General features: G+C 55.7%; 5 protein-coding genes across 5 annotated transcripts in view; 3 read left to right on the forward strand and 2 right to left on the reverse strand.

Annotated features, from left to right (window-relative positions):
* Positions 1-1872, forward strand: part of VOLCADRAFT_75374 (uncharacterized protein) — a 7663-nt gene extending 5791 nt beyond the window's left edge. The window contains exons 12-14 of the mRNA XM_002952448.1: positions 38-74; positions 313-482; positions 874-1872. Coding sequence (XP_002952494.1) covers positions 38-74; positions 313-482; positions 874-1000 — 334 coding nt within the window. The 3' untranslated portion in view covers positions 1001-1872. The remainder of the gene's footprint in view (positions 1-37; positions 75-312; positions 483-873) is intronic.
* A 567-nt stretch (positions 1873-2439) lies between these two features.
* On the forward strand, positions 2440-6672 carry VOLCADRAFT_93171 (uncharacterized protein; the record flags this gene model as incomplete). Its single annotated transcript, XM_002952449.1, has 7 exons — positions 2440-2520; positions 3384-3569; positions 3822-3945; positions 4711-4779; positions 4821-4925; positions 5191-5273; positions 6578-6672. Coding segments are annotated over 7 exons (741 nt in total), but the record flags the coding sequence as incomplete, so codon positions are not given.
* A 2464-nt stretch (positions 6673-9136) lies between these two features.
* Positions 9137-11967, reverse strand: VOLCADRAFT_93172 (uncharacterized protein; the record flags this gene model as incomplete). Its single annotated transcript, XM_002952516.1, has 5 exons — positions 9137-9250; positions 9579-10251; positions 10997-11400; positions 11510-11584; positions 11761-11967. 5 exons carry the CDS (start codon positions 11965-11967, stop codon positions 9137-9139), a joined length of 1473 nt encoding a protein of 490 aa, XP_002952562.1.
* Positions 11968-12848: 881 nt separating this feature from the next.
* On the forward strand, positions 12849-15548 carry VOLCADRAFT_93173 (uncharacterized protein; the record flags this gene model as incomplete). The annotated part of the gene is made up of 3 exons (XM_002952450.1): positions 12849-12910; positions 13586-13785; positions 15391-15548. The coding sequence occupies 3 exons, from the start codon at positions 12849-12851 to the stop codon at positions 15546-15548; spliced, it is 420 nt and encodes a 139-aa protein (XP_002952496.1).
* A 572-nt stretch (positions 15549-16120) lies between these two features.
* The window catches only part of VOLCADRAFT_42855 (uncharacterized protein), a gene marked incomplete at both ends in the record, with an annotated part of 4999 nt that continues 4574 nt past the window's right edge, over positions 16121-16545 (reverse strand). Inside the window, one exon of the mRNA XM_002952517.1 lies at positions 16121-16228. Within this exon, the coding sequence (XP_002952563.1) occupies positions 16121-16228 (108 nt within the window). The remainder of the gene's footprint in view (positions 16229-16545) is intronic.

Below are 16545 nucleotides of genomic sequence, written 5' to 3' on the forward strand. Positions count from 1 at the left end.
GACTGGGCTGACAGCTGCGGGACCAGTTCTTTCTGAGTGAGCACCCCCAGTCCACACACGAGCACTACCTGCAGGTGGGGGCGGGACAGGGGGAGGGGGAGGGGGCGGGACAGGGGGAGGGGGAGGGGGAGGGGGAGGGGGCCTAGGTCGTATGTGGGGTATATCTGGTATCTGGCTCGAGCAGGGTTCCGGAGCCGCGGGCAAATCCCGTAGAACCCTAATAGACCCGACCTTGTAACGCAGGGTGCCGCTCAGTTCTAGGCGCGTCACCCCTCCCAACAACCCGCTCCACCCCACATGCCCTCGTACCAGATTGTGTTGACATCCATTGAGCCCCGGCGGTCCCGGCACAGTGGCAATTACGACGCGTACGAATACACGGCACACTCGCACACGTACCAGTCTGACGCCATTCCCTCGGCGCGCTTCACCTACGACCTGAGCCCCATACAAATTCTGGTTCAGGAGACTGCCCGGCCTTGGTACGTAAGAAGTGAGAGGAAGGCGGGGAAGAGATTGGCCCCTTCAGTCTGATTTGGAGCAGTTTGGTTTGGAGCGTCGTCAATCATTCCGTAATCCAGACGTTCGTTTGTGTGTGTGTGTGTGTTGTAATGACCTTTGCATGGCATTATCATCGTCTTCGTGTTTTACCAAACTGGTTCTCCGGTCCTTACCGCCCTCTTCCCTCGTTTGCCTCCTGCCTCCTGCGGCTTATCCTCTTCGTCCTCCTCCGCCCGCCTCTCGCCGTTTCGCCGCCATCGCTGTCATCTCATGATTCCCCCCGCCCCTGATATGTACATCCTTTTCCGTTTTCTGTCTGTTCATCTGTTTTTGTTGTTCTGTTGTGTTGGAACGTGCACAAAACATGTGCAGGTATCAGTTTTTGACCACCAGCTGCGCCATCATCGGCGGTGTGTTCACAGTGGCGGGTATCCTGGACGCGCTGCTGTACCAGAGCTTCAAGGTCGTCAAGAAGCTCAACTTGGGAAAGCAGGGCTGAGCAACCACAGCAACCGCAGCGCGGGTCGCAGCAGAAGCAGAAGGAGCAGCAGCAACGACAACATAAGTCACGGCAGCAGAAGCAGCAGCAGACGGGGAGGAGGGGTTGCAGAGTAGCCTCAGAGCAGCATCCTGTGTCGTAGTTGTACGACCTGGTTCAAGTACTACGGGCTACTGCCGCTGCTGCGTCATTCGACCGAGGCAGTAGTAGACAACTGCTGAGGGTGTTTAACAGTGGTGATGATAGTTAAGGTGGTGGTGGTGGCTGCGGTGGTGGTGGTGGGGAGCTATAGTGGTGCTCATCCATTGTGTCGTCCAGTGTTTTAGAGCTGCCCGGTACATAGCTACTGCGTGTCAGTGATGGTTGTGTGTATGGGGGGGGGGAAACTGGGGTGTCATTTTTGCAGTTGGGAGCTGGTGGGAAGGGGCTGGACGGAGAGTCTCTGCATGTACATGTGGAGGGATCTGGAACTCACTCTTGTGCGCTGAGGTGGCAGACCGACCAGCAGCAGCTCCAGGACAAGGGTGCGTGGGGTATGAGGAGCGCGGGAAATGAGGAGCTGTGACTTAATTTGGCGTTATGCCGCCGTGGCTTTTCCTGGTGCCGCTGTTCTTGGTGGTGGTGATGATGATGATGAAGCTGCGAACCCATGCATGCTGCCGTTTCGGTAACTAGGTAGATGTGGACGTACTCCAACCTCCCGTGGGGGTCGGGTCGGGTCTATGAGAGTTTATGTCACTTAGGGTTTTGGTGATCCGTGATTCGCTCGATCAGTGGTGTATGTGTGTGTGTGTGCGCAATTATGTGACCCTGTTAGCAGGACCTCGGTGTTAAAAACCAACCATGTATCCAAATATAATTTTTTACACACGTCGTTTCATGATTCTATATTTTAGGGTTATGTTTTATACGTTATGCAAAACACGCACAGGATCTGCAGCTGTGATGGGTGTGTGCTTCACACGGTCCAGAGCAAAAGAATGAATGGTACAACACAACACACCAAAAAGCTACACCGGCCCGTCGTCGCCATACAGTCAGCAGCCGGCACACTAGCTACAGCTACACACACAACCAAACGCACTCGGCACGACGGTGCTTTTACTCGTGCCGCGTACGGCACAAGTCGTCACCGCACCGCGCGGAAAAACCGTCTCACGGACCCCCTTTCACCGCTGAGCTCGGCGACACACCACACCACACCATACCACGTCCTCGCTTTAGGGATTAGCTGCGCCAATTCGCCTCTTGTCGGAGCGTCCGTGGAAATAACATGCAAATGCTGCTGCCTGCCCCGAGCCATATACGCCTTCACCCACAGTCAAGAAAGGGAGAGGAAATGAACGGTCATCACGTATGTGCGCAACGCCGGCCTGGACATGGCCTGAACATAAGCTCACGCTACACACCAACCCTCCAACACAATTCGTGCAACGCAGTAACAGTCTCCGGCGACCCAAAGTGTTTAGGCCTAATCAATCCCCGTGCAACGGGTCCAAAGCCCCCGCGGCGGAGCGCCTGTGAGTCCTGTGATCCAAATCTCGCGACCCGCCGCTGGCACAGCATCTCCGGTGCACCTTTCGCTGCTTAACGACTGCTGCAACTGCAGCCACATGCAACGTCACACGGCGCCTTCCCAACATGGGGAGCGATTGGGGAAGGAAGAAGCGCATATCGCATGCACAAGCACCCCGGCGCGAAGAAGCTTCGAGACAGTTGTATTATGCTGCCGCACACCACTGCCACCACCTCGCTCTTAACTTTCATGCCCGCCCCTTCCAGCGAGGGCATGGAAAGATCAGGACTTCAAGTTGTTTGGCAGGCAGGGTGCAGAGATACAGCCAAAAAGCTGTTTTTTCAAAAAGTTCACTGCTCGTGAAAGCTTCGCACCATTTGGTCCAAAACCCGACCCGCAGACAAACCGGTTATTTGGCCGAAACTGATAGTAGTGGCGACTGAAGTAGTAGAACACTTGACAGCACAGCAGCTGCAAAGAAGCAAAGACAGTACAGTAAGCGCCTCCGTCCAAGGAGGACTTCTGTGACGCAGATTCGATAAATATAGTGTGTACAAAAGCCCCAACGATGCGCCGCTTATTGTGTGCAATGGAGCATAAAGATTATACTAACGACGCGCAAAAGAGGGCATGCGTGTGGGCAAAAGCAAAACAGAGCGCAGCTTAGCTCCCAAGTGCAAAAGCCGCCGCCGAAGGAAACCAAGCCTACAACACCCACCAGTGCATAACAGCACACAGACGCACATACATGCTTACACACAAAACATACAGGAAACACGCCAGCAGCATGCCGTCCAGACCCACACCACTCCGTACAAGTGGCAGGATGGCAGGACAACGTCGCTCCTCTCACCGCGGTGCGCGCAGCTACACCCGGCTTGTCGCCACTGGTCACTTATATAAAAGTCCAGAACATACGAGGCGGCATCTTCCGCCTCGTCAGGCGACCTCACCCGCCCCTCCATATACAGCGCCAAGGCCCGACTCTGCGGGCTCGGCTCAGACTCCTACGTGGCAAGCGCATCCGCCAGCAGGGCGGTACGGCACAGGAAGGTAGGTAGGTACGATTCCATCCCTGGGGCCTCTGGAGTACTTGTGGTTTTCTATCACGGCACGGTTCCATGCCTGCACCACAAAGGTGCACTGGGAACGCGCTATGTGCCTCGCTGGCCACCCGTATCTCGCCCCCTTCCTGGCGTAGTCCCTTCTGAAGTTGACAACAATCGATCCACACTCGCCAATCCCTTATTCACCCATACCCATCCTCATGCACACACATCGACACACGCACGCACACATTCCCAGGGGCCCCACCAACCGCCCACTACTACCAAACCGACCTCAACGTCCTGAGGGGTGACCACGGCCTACAAGCTAAAGCAGTTCAGCCCGACCGCCAGCTAAAAAAGCACGCCAAGCGACTCGCCAGGTAGGTAGATAGGTAGGTAGATATACGAACCAAGGGGGAGGCAATATTATTTACCCCTTGCCAGGTCTGGACAGACATGGACCACATTGGGACGGACTTCTTCCCTCCTCGTCCGCCCCCCTTCCACCACCTCGTCTCGTCCATATGCCTGCACCTGCCTTCGCCCTCCTTTGCTTCAACACCCGGCCGTGCGTCATATGACATGTGTCCGCTTCCATGTATGTAAGTGGAATTGAGGTTGAGATTTAGGTGGGAGGCGCTGTTAGAGACTTATTACTTCGACACAGTTGTACACACTCTTTTCACTCCACGCCGGCGATGTGAGTATGGTAGCTCAGTCGCCATACCCATATGCAGGAAGCCACGTATATCTATTTCTCTCTCAGTCCGCAGCGGCCTTTAACCACCACTTATTAATCCGCACAGCAGCAGTAACAAAGCAGCGGCAGAAGTTATCAACAGTTCACGCAGCAGCATTCACACAGCATCCGCCACCTAAACTCTTCAACCGACAACAACCACTCGATCAAAACATGTGAATCAGCCTCTGTCGCATCCATTAACAGCTCGGGGAATGCTCTGCAGCCCCTGGGTGATCCTCCCGCCGTGGGAAAGAAATCATTGCACCATGTCCGCCCCCCTCCTTCCTATGGGTCAAGCCAGGCTTCTCCCCCGCCTCCCCGCACGGACACACACACAAATGCGCGCGCGCACACACACACACACACACACACACACACACGCACACACACTCCATGCCGCCAGGAAGCCAGCGAAACGATCAACAATGAAGTCGGCCAACCTGCCGTCCAGCACGCCAGCGGCCGGGACCCGGTGAGGCGCTTCAGCTCCCCCCCTCCTCCCTCATGCACCAGGGCACAGGCGAAGGCTCAAGTCATCGCAGAGGAAGCACAAGGAGACACGGATTGCAACCCTTCCGGACCAGCACATGGCAACAACACGTTTGGTCCAACAGGCAGGTGGGAGGTGCTCCCCGGCGTGGGCCATGCGTACAGTAGTCCGATGGGTGCCATATGGGGCCTCATGTGTTGGGGGAGACGGGTAGTGGCGGCGGCCCCTCGGACTACAGCAGCTGGGAGCCCAAAGAACCCAGCCAACTGCGGCCAGCCCCTTCGGAGGGGGCGAGAGAGAGAGAGGAAGAGGATAAGGGACACCTGGGCGCGTTGGCAGCTCACGGAACGCCCGACGTCCCCCCTTCAAAAGCCTGCGTCCACGCGGCCCAAGGCCCCAGGTGCGGGAAGGCCCCCACATCTCAGAACGCAAACCTATCGTTGCGTTTGCGGACTTGGCACACCGGGCCACTCTCGGTGGGCACAACACCCTGGCAATTAGCCGCAGCTAATACAGAGAGAGAGAGAGAGAGAGCGCTGTGTGATGAACGCCCCACCCGTTGTAGACCGACCCAACCTGTCGCGAAGAGGCCCAACCCCGTATCAGGCCGTGTTGCAATATGACAGTGGTAACAGATGCGATGCACACGCATACATACACATGAGCACAGGCCAGGGATTGCTGCTGCTTCATTGTAAAATGGTATGCATGCGGGTTCCAAAAGCCTACATCTTCTTCGCCAACACCGCCTCAAACTTATTTCGTGAATTTCTCCCAGCATCATCAACGGAAAGAAAATGAACCGAGGCCGAGGCACGCACATACACAGAGTCTACCATCGCTAGCACTGGGCAACTGGACAGGTCGACTGACAAAACCGAAAAGGACGGCGACGGGTACCTGTTTAAAAAGTCGCCTTTGGGGATTGACACGAACAACAAAACGACGACGACAATGGCATACAACAAACGGCGATGCCGGGGGAACGGCGCCCGTTCCAAACCTGCGGAGAGTGGCGCAATCAGCAAGACACGCAATAACCAAACGCCCTGCGGGGTAAACCCAAACGCTTTGACCCGAGGCCCCCAGAACTGAAGAGCGCAGAATGCAATATTCCGAAGTAACTGGCGCCGTGTTGTGCGCTTAAAGCGGCAATCCTCCCTCCCTCCAAAGCCACGCCACGAAACCCTCACCCCTTAACCAAACCTCCACACCACGAGAACCCCCTTCCCCGTACCGCATATCTTATTGAAAGGTACCCGGAATACCAGGAATCAGCGCAAACACGCAAACCACCCCCTCGCTTCCTCCTCCTCCGACACCACCTCTTCTCCGGACGGCCCTGGATGCAGCAATTTCCCCGGACATAGTAACCTTTATCGCCTTCTGTCGCCGCCCCGGCCCGACGAGCAGGGAGCAAATCCATTCATCCAACCCTCCCGGGCAAGATAGTCAAGAGAGTAAGAGCAGCAGTAGCAGCAACATCACCAACGGCCCCCTCCCCACCCCGCCAGTTTTCTCCGGCACGTCCGCCCATTCAAAACCTAGTGACCCTTTCGACCACCACCTCTGCCGTCGCTTATATTCAGTCAGTGGATCCGGAGTTATCCGTTAGGGCCGCCCACCCATCCACAGCCTCACCTCGCCCCACCATCATCGAGGCTCTTCCAAGTAGGCGCACATTCCAGCCGGACCGACCCGACCCTTCCTCCACAGCACCTCCTTTCAACCACCTATCAGCAACCACCAACCCCATCCCCGCCTTTCCTCTTCTTCGCAGCAGCCACTCCCACCCGCCTTACCTATTGGCCGCCAATCCTTCTCACCCGACCTCCGGACACCTCTCTCGCTTTCTCTCTTTGCGAGACCCTCTGATTACATAAGGCAGAAGCACGCACGTGAATTTGTCTGCGTGGTGTGTCTCACAGAGTGCCCCAACGCAGGGGAAGGGGCCCGCATGGAGCCCTGCTACGCCAACCCCAGAGCTTGAAACACGTGCCCCGCCGCCATGGCATTATAGGGCGGCTGAAATCCTTCCACAGACGATGCAACACAACGGGAATTACCGGGGTCAGTATCTCTCCCAACCACCACTCGATTATACAGAATACTCTTATTGGAAAATGCGATACATAAGCAAAATAGGGGCAAAGGCAAAGGCCTCGGCTCACTGCTAGAGAGCCTTATGGAACCGACGGCACTCGGGGCAGAGCTTAATTAGTACACGCCTAGTAATAAACATCAATGTACGGCGGCGGAGCGCTCAAAACGAGAGCTAGGGGATTTCAACCTTGCAATGCGGGGAAGGGGATTGTCGAGAAAGGCCCGCTCGGCAGTGTGAGCAAATCTACACCTGTCTGTCTGTCAGATGCCTCCCTCCCTCTTCTCTCACTGTGCCCGAGTGTTACTAGAGCGCAACTCTCAGGTCACGGGGAAACTCGTCAGAGCCTCAAGGCAAGGCAAGAATCAAGGAAAAGGGTCATCTGCCACACTCCATTTGGCTCCGCAGATTCCCGTCCAACCCACAGCACAAGCGAACAAAACCCCACAAACACGGAGCGAGCCCCCTCTCGCGCTCCCTTCTTCCCTCGCCCCCTCCCGCCCTTATTGCAATGGCTCTCACAGCCTCCGCCCAATCCAGAGCTACCAACCTCCGCAACGCGTTTCCTGCAGAGCCGCAACCGCTACGTACAAGGGGACGACGTCTCATCGCGATGATCGATCAGGATAACAGAAGACCCCGCTTCCCGCAGGGTGCTCGTGCAATTGGTGGTGATGGTGGTGCATACGCGTGCAGTGCAGTGTTCCAGTGCCGGATACCACCGGAGCATCGAGTATTATTCATTTGCCCAGATCAGATCATCAGATCAAATCGGACCGCACCAGACTACCACCGTCTTCAAAACAATCCGAAGGGATCCATAGCGCAACCCTTTCCCCGGCCCCAGATACTGCGGTACTGCGGCCAAAAGCACATTGACCCGTCGAGAGCGAGAGACTCCCTCGGAAAGGAAGACATCATCACCACCACCACCACCACCATCACCACCACAAAAGCGTCGACGGCGATTGCCAACGAGGATTACTGTTGCAGATCCCTATCATTGGTAGCCCCTCCTGCTACAAATAATACAATATTTAGGGGGACAGGAGAGACATAGTTTAGGTAGCGCGATAGGCCGATATGCCAGCCTCCTCTCGCTTTCTTGCGCTCCACCGTGGGGAAGGTACAACGGCCCCAAAGCCATAGGGCTAGAAGCGGCGTGGCCTTTATGATTTGTTTGGTGCGCCAACCGTGGCTCAACATCTTTACTGCAAAACACCCCCAAGCCACGACAATTCCCCGGCAAGCGAAACACACATACATACACATACATACATACACACACTCGCTCCACAGGCGCACATTTAGGATAAGCCTTCCCGCCAATCCACGCAATCCTGGGTGGGCAATAGCTCCCGTGGACATGACGGATAAGATGCTCTTTTTATTAAGATCCTCTTTCCAAGTCGTCCTCCTCTTCATCCTCCCCGCTTCGCCTTCATCTCTCCACCTCAACCGTATTTATGATTGGACATTCGAGGAACACGCACATACATACATCCATACGCGCACAATTGCAGACGCAAGAAACGCTTACGTGCACACAAAATTAGGAAAAGCTTAACCCCCACACATAAACAAACCTCGCCAGGCCGTGTCCAAATCGACTCGAGGGAAGCCCAAAACAAATCCTTATTCGTGCTGCAACAATTCATGACCTGTATTTGATCTTCTTCCTCCCTCCAGGTTGGTGCTGTTACTGTTGTTGTAGACATAATATGACCAGTGGCTGATTAATTAATTAACTTAGCAGCCGTGCAAGCCGTCATTTGCACATGAAATGTGCAGCAGGCAAAGTTGCACTTGCCCGCTTCCTCCTTTTCTCCGCCCTTCATTGCCATCTACCGCAGGCAAACTGCTCCTCGCGGCCCCTCGCGACTTGCAGTGCTCCGCAGTGACACGAGTTGCGACACGCACTACACATGGAGATTCAGCATGAAGGTCCCCGTGAGAAGTCGGCGCCAAACCCGCACCTGAGCGCGTTCTTGTCTCCTATTGTCAGGTTGAAGGATGTGCCTTCACCGCTTCACCAATACTGCCAGCCCCAGCTGCTAGACCGACATACATTAAAGCTTGCATTCCGCCAGTTGCGGCACTTCCCTTAACCTCGCCCTCGTGTCTTTGCTGCTCGTGATGGCACTGCTGTTATTTAATCGACGGCTGCAACTCGCCACCATCATCTTTCTCCTCCTCCTCCTGCTGCTGCGGAGCAACGCACAGCGCCCTCGCCTTCCCCTACTCGGTGATGCCCTGCTTGCTGATCAGCTCAGCCAGCTCGCGAGCCAACGACACAAAGTCGCATTCCTCGTTGGCGTCCTCGCGCTCCCTCTCGGGCTCTTCCACCACCACCTGTGACCACACGTCAATTTATATCAAAAAGGGAAGAGGAATATTAGACAACAAAGAGAGCATCATGGAGAGAAGCCCAGACAGCCCCAAACCCGGCGCGAAAAAGGGGCCAGTGAGGAGGCCAGCGAGCGGTTGGATAATAGAGGGAATACGGGCCGCACCAGCCGCGGATAGAAGATGTGAAGGCCTGTACGTAATTAAAACAGCTTGTGTACTATCCGACGGGCGCTAAACGTGCCAGCGCTGCCAGGGTCGTGGAGATGGGGAGACGCGCGCGGGGGGCCCTGCAGGTCCGTGCGAAGGGCTGTACTCGACCACACCATCGCACCTTCATCGTGTCTACCAGGTAGCCAAAGGAGGAGGTGGGGTGAGATTCAAGCTCCGAATGGGTGCTTCCCCGGGAAAAGTCCAGGGTGGTTTGCCGTGAGTACGGATCGCAACCGCCAACCGTCGAGCAGATGGCGTTGCTGTCGACACTGCACGCGGGGCTGCCCTCCAGGTTGGGCGAGGTGGGCGACTGGGAGGACGTATGGTGTAGTGCGGAAGGCATCGTCTGAGCCAGGTGGAAGGGCAACCCTGCGCCACCGCCGCCGCCACCACCAGTGCCGCCGCCTCCTAGCGTAGACAGCGGCTGGCCCGCTGCCGCCGCGGCAGCGGCGAGGTTCTCGCCACTACCGCGTTCTATAAGCCTTGTGGTGCCGCCGCCTGCTGACCTGCCGCCACTGCCACTTGAGAGCGCTGAGGCACCCGAGGAAGACGAGGTGACAGAGGAGGAGGAGCTGGGCGCCGAGAGATGCGGCAGGAAGACGCCGGTGCCGCTGCTGGCCTGGGCGCCACTCGCAATAACGGCCTTCATGGGGTGCCAGTCCTCGGACGCCCAGGAAGGCGCCTTGGCAGTGGCGGCGTAGCGTGCGCGGCGGCCGCCATCTGCGCCACCGCTGCGGCCATTCGGCCCACTACGACCGTTGGGCCCCAGGCCGGAGGGCTGTCGGATGGGCGGCCTGAAATGGGGGGAGGACAAGGGGCCGACAGAGTGTAATTCCATTAGGGAAGATGAAAGGGCTGCGGCCACACAGGAGCTACAGCTGCAATTGTGAGATGACAAGTTACAGGTCCTACACAGATGCGGGGAGTGTCCGCTGGGCGACCATGGACGGCAACGGAGGAGAAAGGGAAGGACGGTGTAGAAGGATGCGCGGCTGTGAAATATCCTAAACTGCAAATAATAATATTTCGAAGGGAGTATGGGAATCGTAAGACTGCGGGAAGTAGGAAGCGTTGCACTCGCGTGGGGACAACACGGGGCGAGCACTTCCATGATCACAGACAAAGGACGCATCATGAAAATCGCCCCAACGTCACCCGAACGACTTAGTAAAGAAGTGTCCACTGTCCGTCCTATCGCATAAGTAAATTCGTTAGAACGCGGGTTTCCAATATTCCGAATAATATCGTTCGAAGGTTCTTTTCGGGGTTTTCAATACGGATGCCAAGGTGGTTGGGGTCGTCGCGCTCGATGTAGAGGGTTAGAACATCGTTATTCACAGCTTCCTCCATCCATCCATCCCAGACCCTACACGCGGCCAAGCTAAGCATGACTGGCAGCTACTCCCCCTGCACATGTGCCGCATGAACGGCACGTCACACAAAGAAAGGTATACCAAAATGTTGCAAGAAACCTCTACCCGCATGCCTTCGCCGAGCCGCCCACGTCAATGCTGCTGCACTGCATCTTTGCTGACGCACCTCTTGCTGTTTGCCAGGGGTTGCATGGGCTGGCCCCCGGCTGCACCGGCCACCATTTGCAGCGTGGACCGCCGCTGACCCGCCACAAGGTGCTCTGAGCTGAAGCTGCGAACGGGCAGGTTGTGCTGACCAATGACACCGGGAATCCGCTGCAAGCCGACGAGCTGCGCAGCTGGGTTAGCAACCTGTTGCAGGGCGGCCAACTGCTTTTGTTGCTGCTCGAAGTCCACAGAAGGCGCGTATCCACTAGAAACATCAAAGCCAGAGCCGCGGCCAAGGCTTTCCAAGTCCGTCGTGCGACTCCGCTGGAAAGTATTCGCTGCGCGCGGTACGTGCTGGTGAAGCGCATTTAGCTGCTGCTGCAACTGAGCTAGCTCTTGTTGTTGCTGAAGTGCTTGTAGTTGCTGCAAGACAGCAAAGGAGGGAAGTGTTGAAATCAAGGACGCGGACGGCAATGGAACGCTCTGTGCGCGGTTCCTCCCGTCATCCCGTGCCTAAGGAAAAGCAGCTCACCTGCAAAGCAGTGGCCATTTGGACTTGCTGCAAGCGATGCTCTTCTAACTTGGCGGCAAGGCTTTGGGCGACCTTCTGCGCAGCGGGGACACCAAGCCACGAAGGCGACCAAGCGGTCATTAACAGGACAAACAATTGTAATAAGCCGCAGCTAAAACAAACCAGGTGTGATTTTTGCAAGCCGTGGCACACACCACCGAGGTCACCAGCTGACGCGAAGGCTGCCTGGCCTGGTCGAGCACGCGCCACACCTGGTAAAGGTCATTCTGTTCGGTAGATGATGCAGCAGGCCAGCCAAAGGCATGCTGTGGTAGCGTAGGAGGCTTGAGTTGCAACTGTGCCTCAAGGCCAAGCACTCCAAGGCCTTGTCCAGCGCTCTGTGCCGGCGCACCAGCCAAAAGTGCGCTTACATCGTAGCCACCTAAAAGCAGCTCTTCGAGACCTGGGAGCTCCGCCATGCAAGAGCCAAAGGACGCCAAATATGTGAGTTGATATGAGTATGAGACCTTACGAAGACGCCCTAGAGTGTAGACGTTTGGTGCCGCAATATTAGACAAATCTGGTATTCGCAAAGGAAGCTGAAAGCACTGTTCTGTTGGAGAGCTTGGCTTCCCAAGTTCCAAAAGTGAGTACTCCCGTACACATTACGCCAAAAGCCTTACACCTTGGATAGCTTTGTGTGTTAACTGGTTCATAGTATGAAGCAGCACGAAAACATAGTCGTCTGGGTTAGGGCTTGATTGTCGAATGCAAACGCTCTCCAATCTCATAGACCTCCTTTGTCAAAATGTCCGTTCCGTCGGGCGTTATTTGCAAGGGCAAGAACGGCTTCTTTTTCGAACTACTGCAACATATCGAAGGCGTGGCAGTTGAACACTCTTCGGTTTCCCACGTGGCGCCGTATTAGCAAAGCGTATCTTGGTGGTTAGTGCATTCAGCTCATGCGGTGTTTCAAAAATGTAAATTGAGGTATGTTCAGGTGCCAAAGGAGTGAACGACAAGAAGACATTTTGTGCGCTTTCCTTATATGTGCGTCCGACGCCGGATGGTGCACACGAGACAAGACTCATCCGATGCAGTTGGCAACGATGCATGGTCGTATGGCGAACATTCTTTTCCGTAGTTGGCGCTCGTTGGACGTATTCCCGCGGTGGCATGATGATGCAAAGTAATGCGACAACCACCAACGATCCTGGGAGTAGCGATGACGGTGGTAGCTTGCGAGCATGTATCCCGCAACCCAGGTAATTTGCGAACATGTGTACAGTCCACATGTAATTTGATATATAATTGATAAGCTCCACTGCTTCACGTCTATACAGTGACAAGTTCTGCACAAATGCGAGGCGCGTTCTTATACGCGGGACCATGGACGGTCAATAGCCACTATTGTGGTGCCGGGTGAGGATGTAAAATATATCTGTGCGTATCACCTATAGTGTGGCCTAGTAGGGCGCAGCTTCTAGCAAACGGCCCTCGAGCTGCCGGGCGTAAAAGGCCTGCGGCACTGAAATATCCCTATTCTTTCCAAAACCGCTAACAAAAGGTATTGTGCGAAGAAGGAAAGATAACCGAAACTGCCAATTGCCATGGGAATCTCACTCCTGCAGATACGCGCAGATCCGGTGCCTTACGAGTTTATCACAAGAGCCCGATGCACATTTTCAATTTATGGATTTTTACTCCGGATTTTAACTTATTACTTTACAAATTTAAAGCTGACCCAACCTTCCGCCTGACACGTGCCACCTTTAGGCAAATCCCCCAATCCACGTGAAATCACACCGTTAGGCAATTTCGGCATCGTATCGTACAGTCCTCTTATATGCCGTCTACACGAAACGCACATCTCAGAAGCAAGGCAAGAACCCAAAACGCGCAATAACGGGTCAGAGCAACTGGATTCCCATCCAAAATATGTGTGCGCGACATGGTCGTACCCCGTACCTGCAAACTGCCCAGTACGGGCCGAGGATGTCATCTCCGAAGTTGATCGTTGTTGGGCGCATCTTCCGTTCCTGCGGAGCAACGAACCCCCAACTGACTAAGGGTTCCCTCCGGATACCGCCCGTGCAGCTCCTACATGCGAGAGGCAGGTACCGTGTACGACCGCGTATGTAGTGATCTAAAGAAATGCTGTCGCCTGGAAATAACCGCGGGACACTACCTGTTGGTGTGGGGAAAGGCTAACGGAATGAAGCGCCAGCAGCCCGGGGCCCGCCGACTGCTACCTGCTTCTATCGCTAAGCAAGGTTACGCAACTAGCTACCGTAACGGTACGTGCGGCCATACTCATACGTACAACAAGGCTGTTCCGAGCAGTATGTCTTACATCGCGTTTACATCACGACCTGGTGACGTAACAAGGGAATGCAGTCAGTCGTAATTTCAGCAATCTCTGGTTACCTAGCGCTTGGGATGTAGGCGTGGTGGGAAAAGAGAAGGAACGGAAGCACACCAAGAAGCTACAAGCGCTTTGAACTCCAAGCGTTGGCAGCGGCCCCAGTCCCAGCCCCATCAGGCACGGGCCGCTTGCGCCCCAACCTGACAACGTTCACAAAGCTGCTGCTGCCGCGGCTGTTGCTGCTGCTGTTGCTGTTGCTGCTACGGCACTCGCCTTCATAAGAAGCAGCAAACAGTATACTTTTACCACCACCATCACCAGCCGCGCAGCACCAACCGTGGTTTAATCTGATGGGCCGCTGACAGGGGCTGACCCTGACGGCACCCGAGTATCGTTGCCAGGCGTGTGCAGCAGCATGCAACAACATGCTCTACACATCCCTACCTGCCTCACGCTCCGACTAGGAATGGCGGGCCAGATAAGCAGATAAGCGGACTCAGACACGGCGAGAGACCACCCAGGTTATCACCACACCTCACCACGTGTCGTGTCCCGCTGATGTGCGGAACTGCCCGCACGACTCCTGAATGCGGACCTCACAAATTTCCCTCCAGGTGGTGTATGAAGGCTGCGGCTAGGAGAGCTAGGAGAGCTTGGAACGCTGGTGTGCTAGGGAACGTGCTCGACAGGTGGTAACTCCCCTTCACGTCCCCCTACCCTCTTGTGCATCAGTCTTTCCGTGGCATCAGCTTCACTTCCGTTCGTTGTGCGTCTTTCCCCCTACCCTCCTACTCCTGTTGCTGCTTCCTTTTACTTCTCTCCCACGTTTGGTACCTCCGCGTTGCCCTCCTTTCCTGAATGAATGAAAGCGGACAGGAAAGTCCCCTCTCCTCCACCGCCCATGCAATCCACCCGACACGGCAGATGGACCGGCACCTCTTGCACACCAGTACTAGCACGTAATCCAGATCCAGATGCAGACAACTTCCCGCAACCCCTCTTTCCACACACACACACACACACCACACACACACACCACACACACACCACACACCACACACACACACACACACACCACACACCACACACACCACACACCACACACACACACACACACCACACAATCCATCCACCGACGTAAGACAAGTTGGCATATCGGTCGTTGCAGGACAGCCGCGGCGACAGCCCGGCCGTCGCGGCCTTACGAACGAACGGACAAAATGGGATTCTGACCTTCCACAAACCCCCCAGACAAATCGGCTGACCGTGCCGCCGCCGCGGCAGCAGCAGCAGCAGCAGCAGCAGCAGCAGCAGCAGCAGCAGCTTCAGCGTCCTGACGACCCATCGCTGCCGCCGGCGTCAGGCCGTTGTCGCCAACGAAGCCGCCTCCGCCGCTACTGCTCGTCGTGCTGAAGCTCCCGACGGGGCCACCAGTTGCCGGCGTTGACCCACCTGTACGGTATGCCGTACAATTACAAAGTAAAGCAATTATGTAACACCATGTACAACGCAAAAATCATTTTTTTCGCGTGCGCAGATCAAAATGGGAGGGGTGCACAGGAGGCGTCATTGGTTGACACCGAGGATGACGACGACGACTCATGCAAGCAAGCAAACCGCCAGTGTGTGAGAGGACCGCCCGATCTACCGGAGTGGTGCCATTACGACGCCATGAAAGCACCGGCGATTCTTTAAAATCTACTGGAAAAAGTACAACAGGAATCATCCATAACAAACAAACGGCAGCACGAACGATCCAGAATGGAATGATTCCTAAATTCAGGGGAAGGCAAACAAAAAACGGGAAGGCAAACGAAACATGGTTATGCATATGAGGCGGCGCCATCACAATTTCGAGCTCTTTTCGGTAAGCGGAACGCCCATTGTATGAGGGGATCCGCCCCATGGTTGAGGGGTAGTTTATCAGCCTAACCTTTGGAAAATCATTCCTGGGGTTGGAATTATTATATTTTGCCCTCCCCTGAAACCCCAAAAACCATTGAGCTGTAGCAGTAGCAGTAGTGATACACACACACACACACACCACAGCTTATAGCGAGAAAAAGGCACCTCCCAGTACTGGGGGGGTTTTATGTGTTGTAGGACGACTACTCCCTCCCGCCCCCCCTCCCTCGCCGCGGCCCACCGGAAATGAACGGCTTGAGCGGGCTGCCCCTCCCCACACCGCCACCGCGGCTGCCCTCACTGCCCCCTCCCGTCGGCCCCCCTTTGATGGTGCCGGTGTTGATGGCGGCTGAGGGTGATGCCGCCAGGGATTTGTAAATGGCCATAGCCTGGGCGACCATGGCCGAGGGTTCCGATGCTGCTGAGGGCAGTACCAGTGTGGTGCTCTCCTTGGCCAGGTGACGGAAGGCCTGGGAAAGGGGTGAGGGGAGGGGGAGAGGTGTGAGTGGGAAAGGGGTGAGGGGAGGGGGAGGGGGAGAGGTGTGAGTGGGAAAGGGGTGAGGGTAGGGGGAGGGGGAGAGGTGTGAAGGGGGAAAAGACAAACCACGAGCGAGTGAAGCTGCTGCCAAGGGGTATGAGGGAGAGGAGGAAGAAAAAGGGAGATGGATGTAAAAACAGCGTGGGATGTGGGATGTAAGCTAAAGGCGGGTTTAAATGGCTAAGAGGGGAAGAAGATGGGAAAGATCAAGGCATGCATTGCCATGTAGTTCCTCCCCCATCCGCAGTT

Source organism: Volvox carteri (genome assembly GCF_000143455.1).
Source record: "Volvox carteri f. nagariensis unplaced genomic scaffold VOLCAscaffold_30, whole genome shotgun sequence".
NCBI lineage: Eukaryota > Viridiplantae > Chlorophyta > Chlorophyceae > Chlamydomonadales > Volvocaceae > Volvox > Volvox carteri.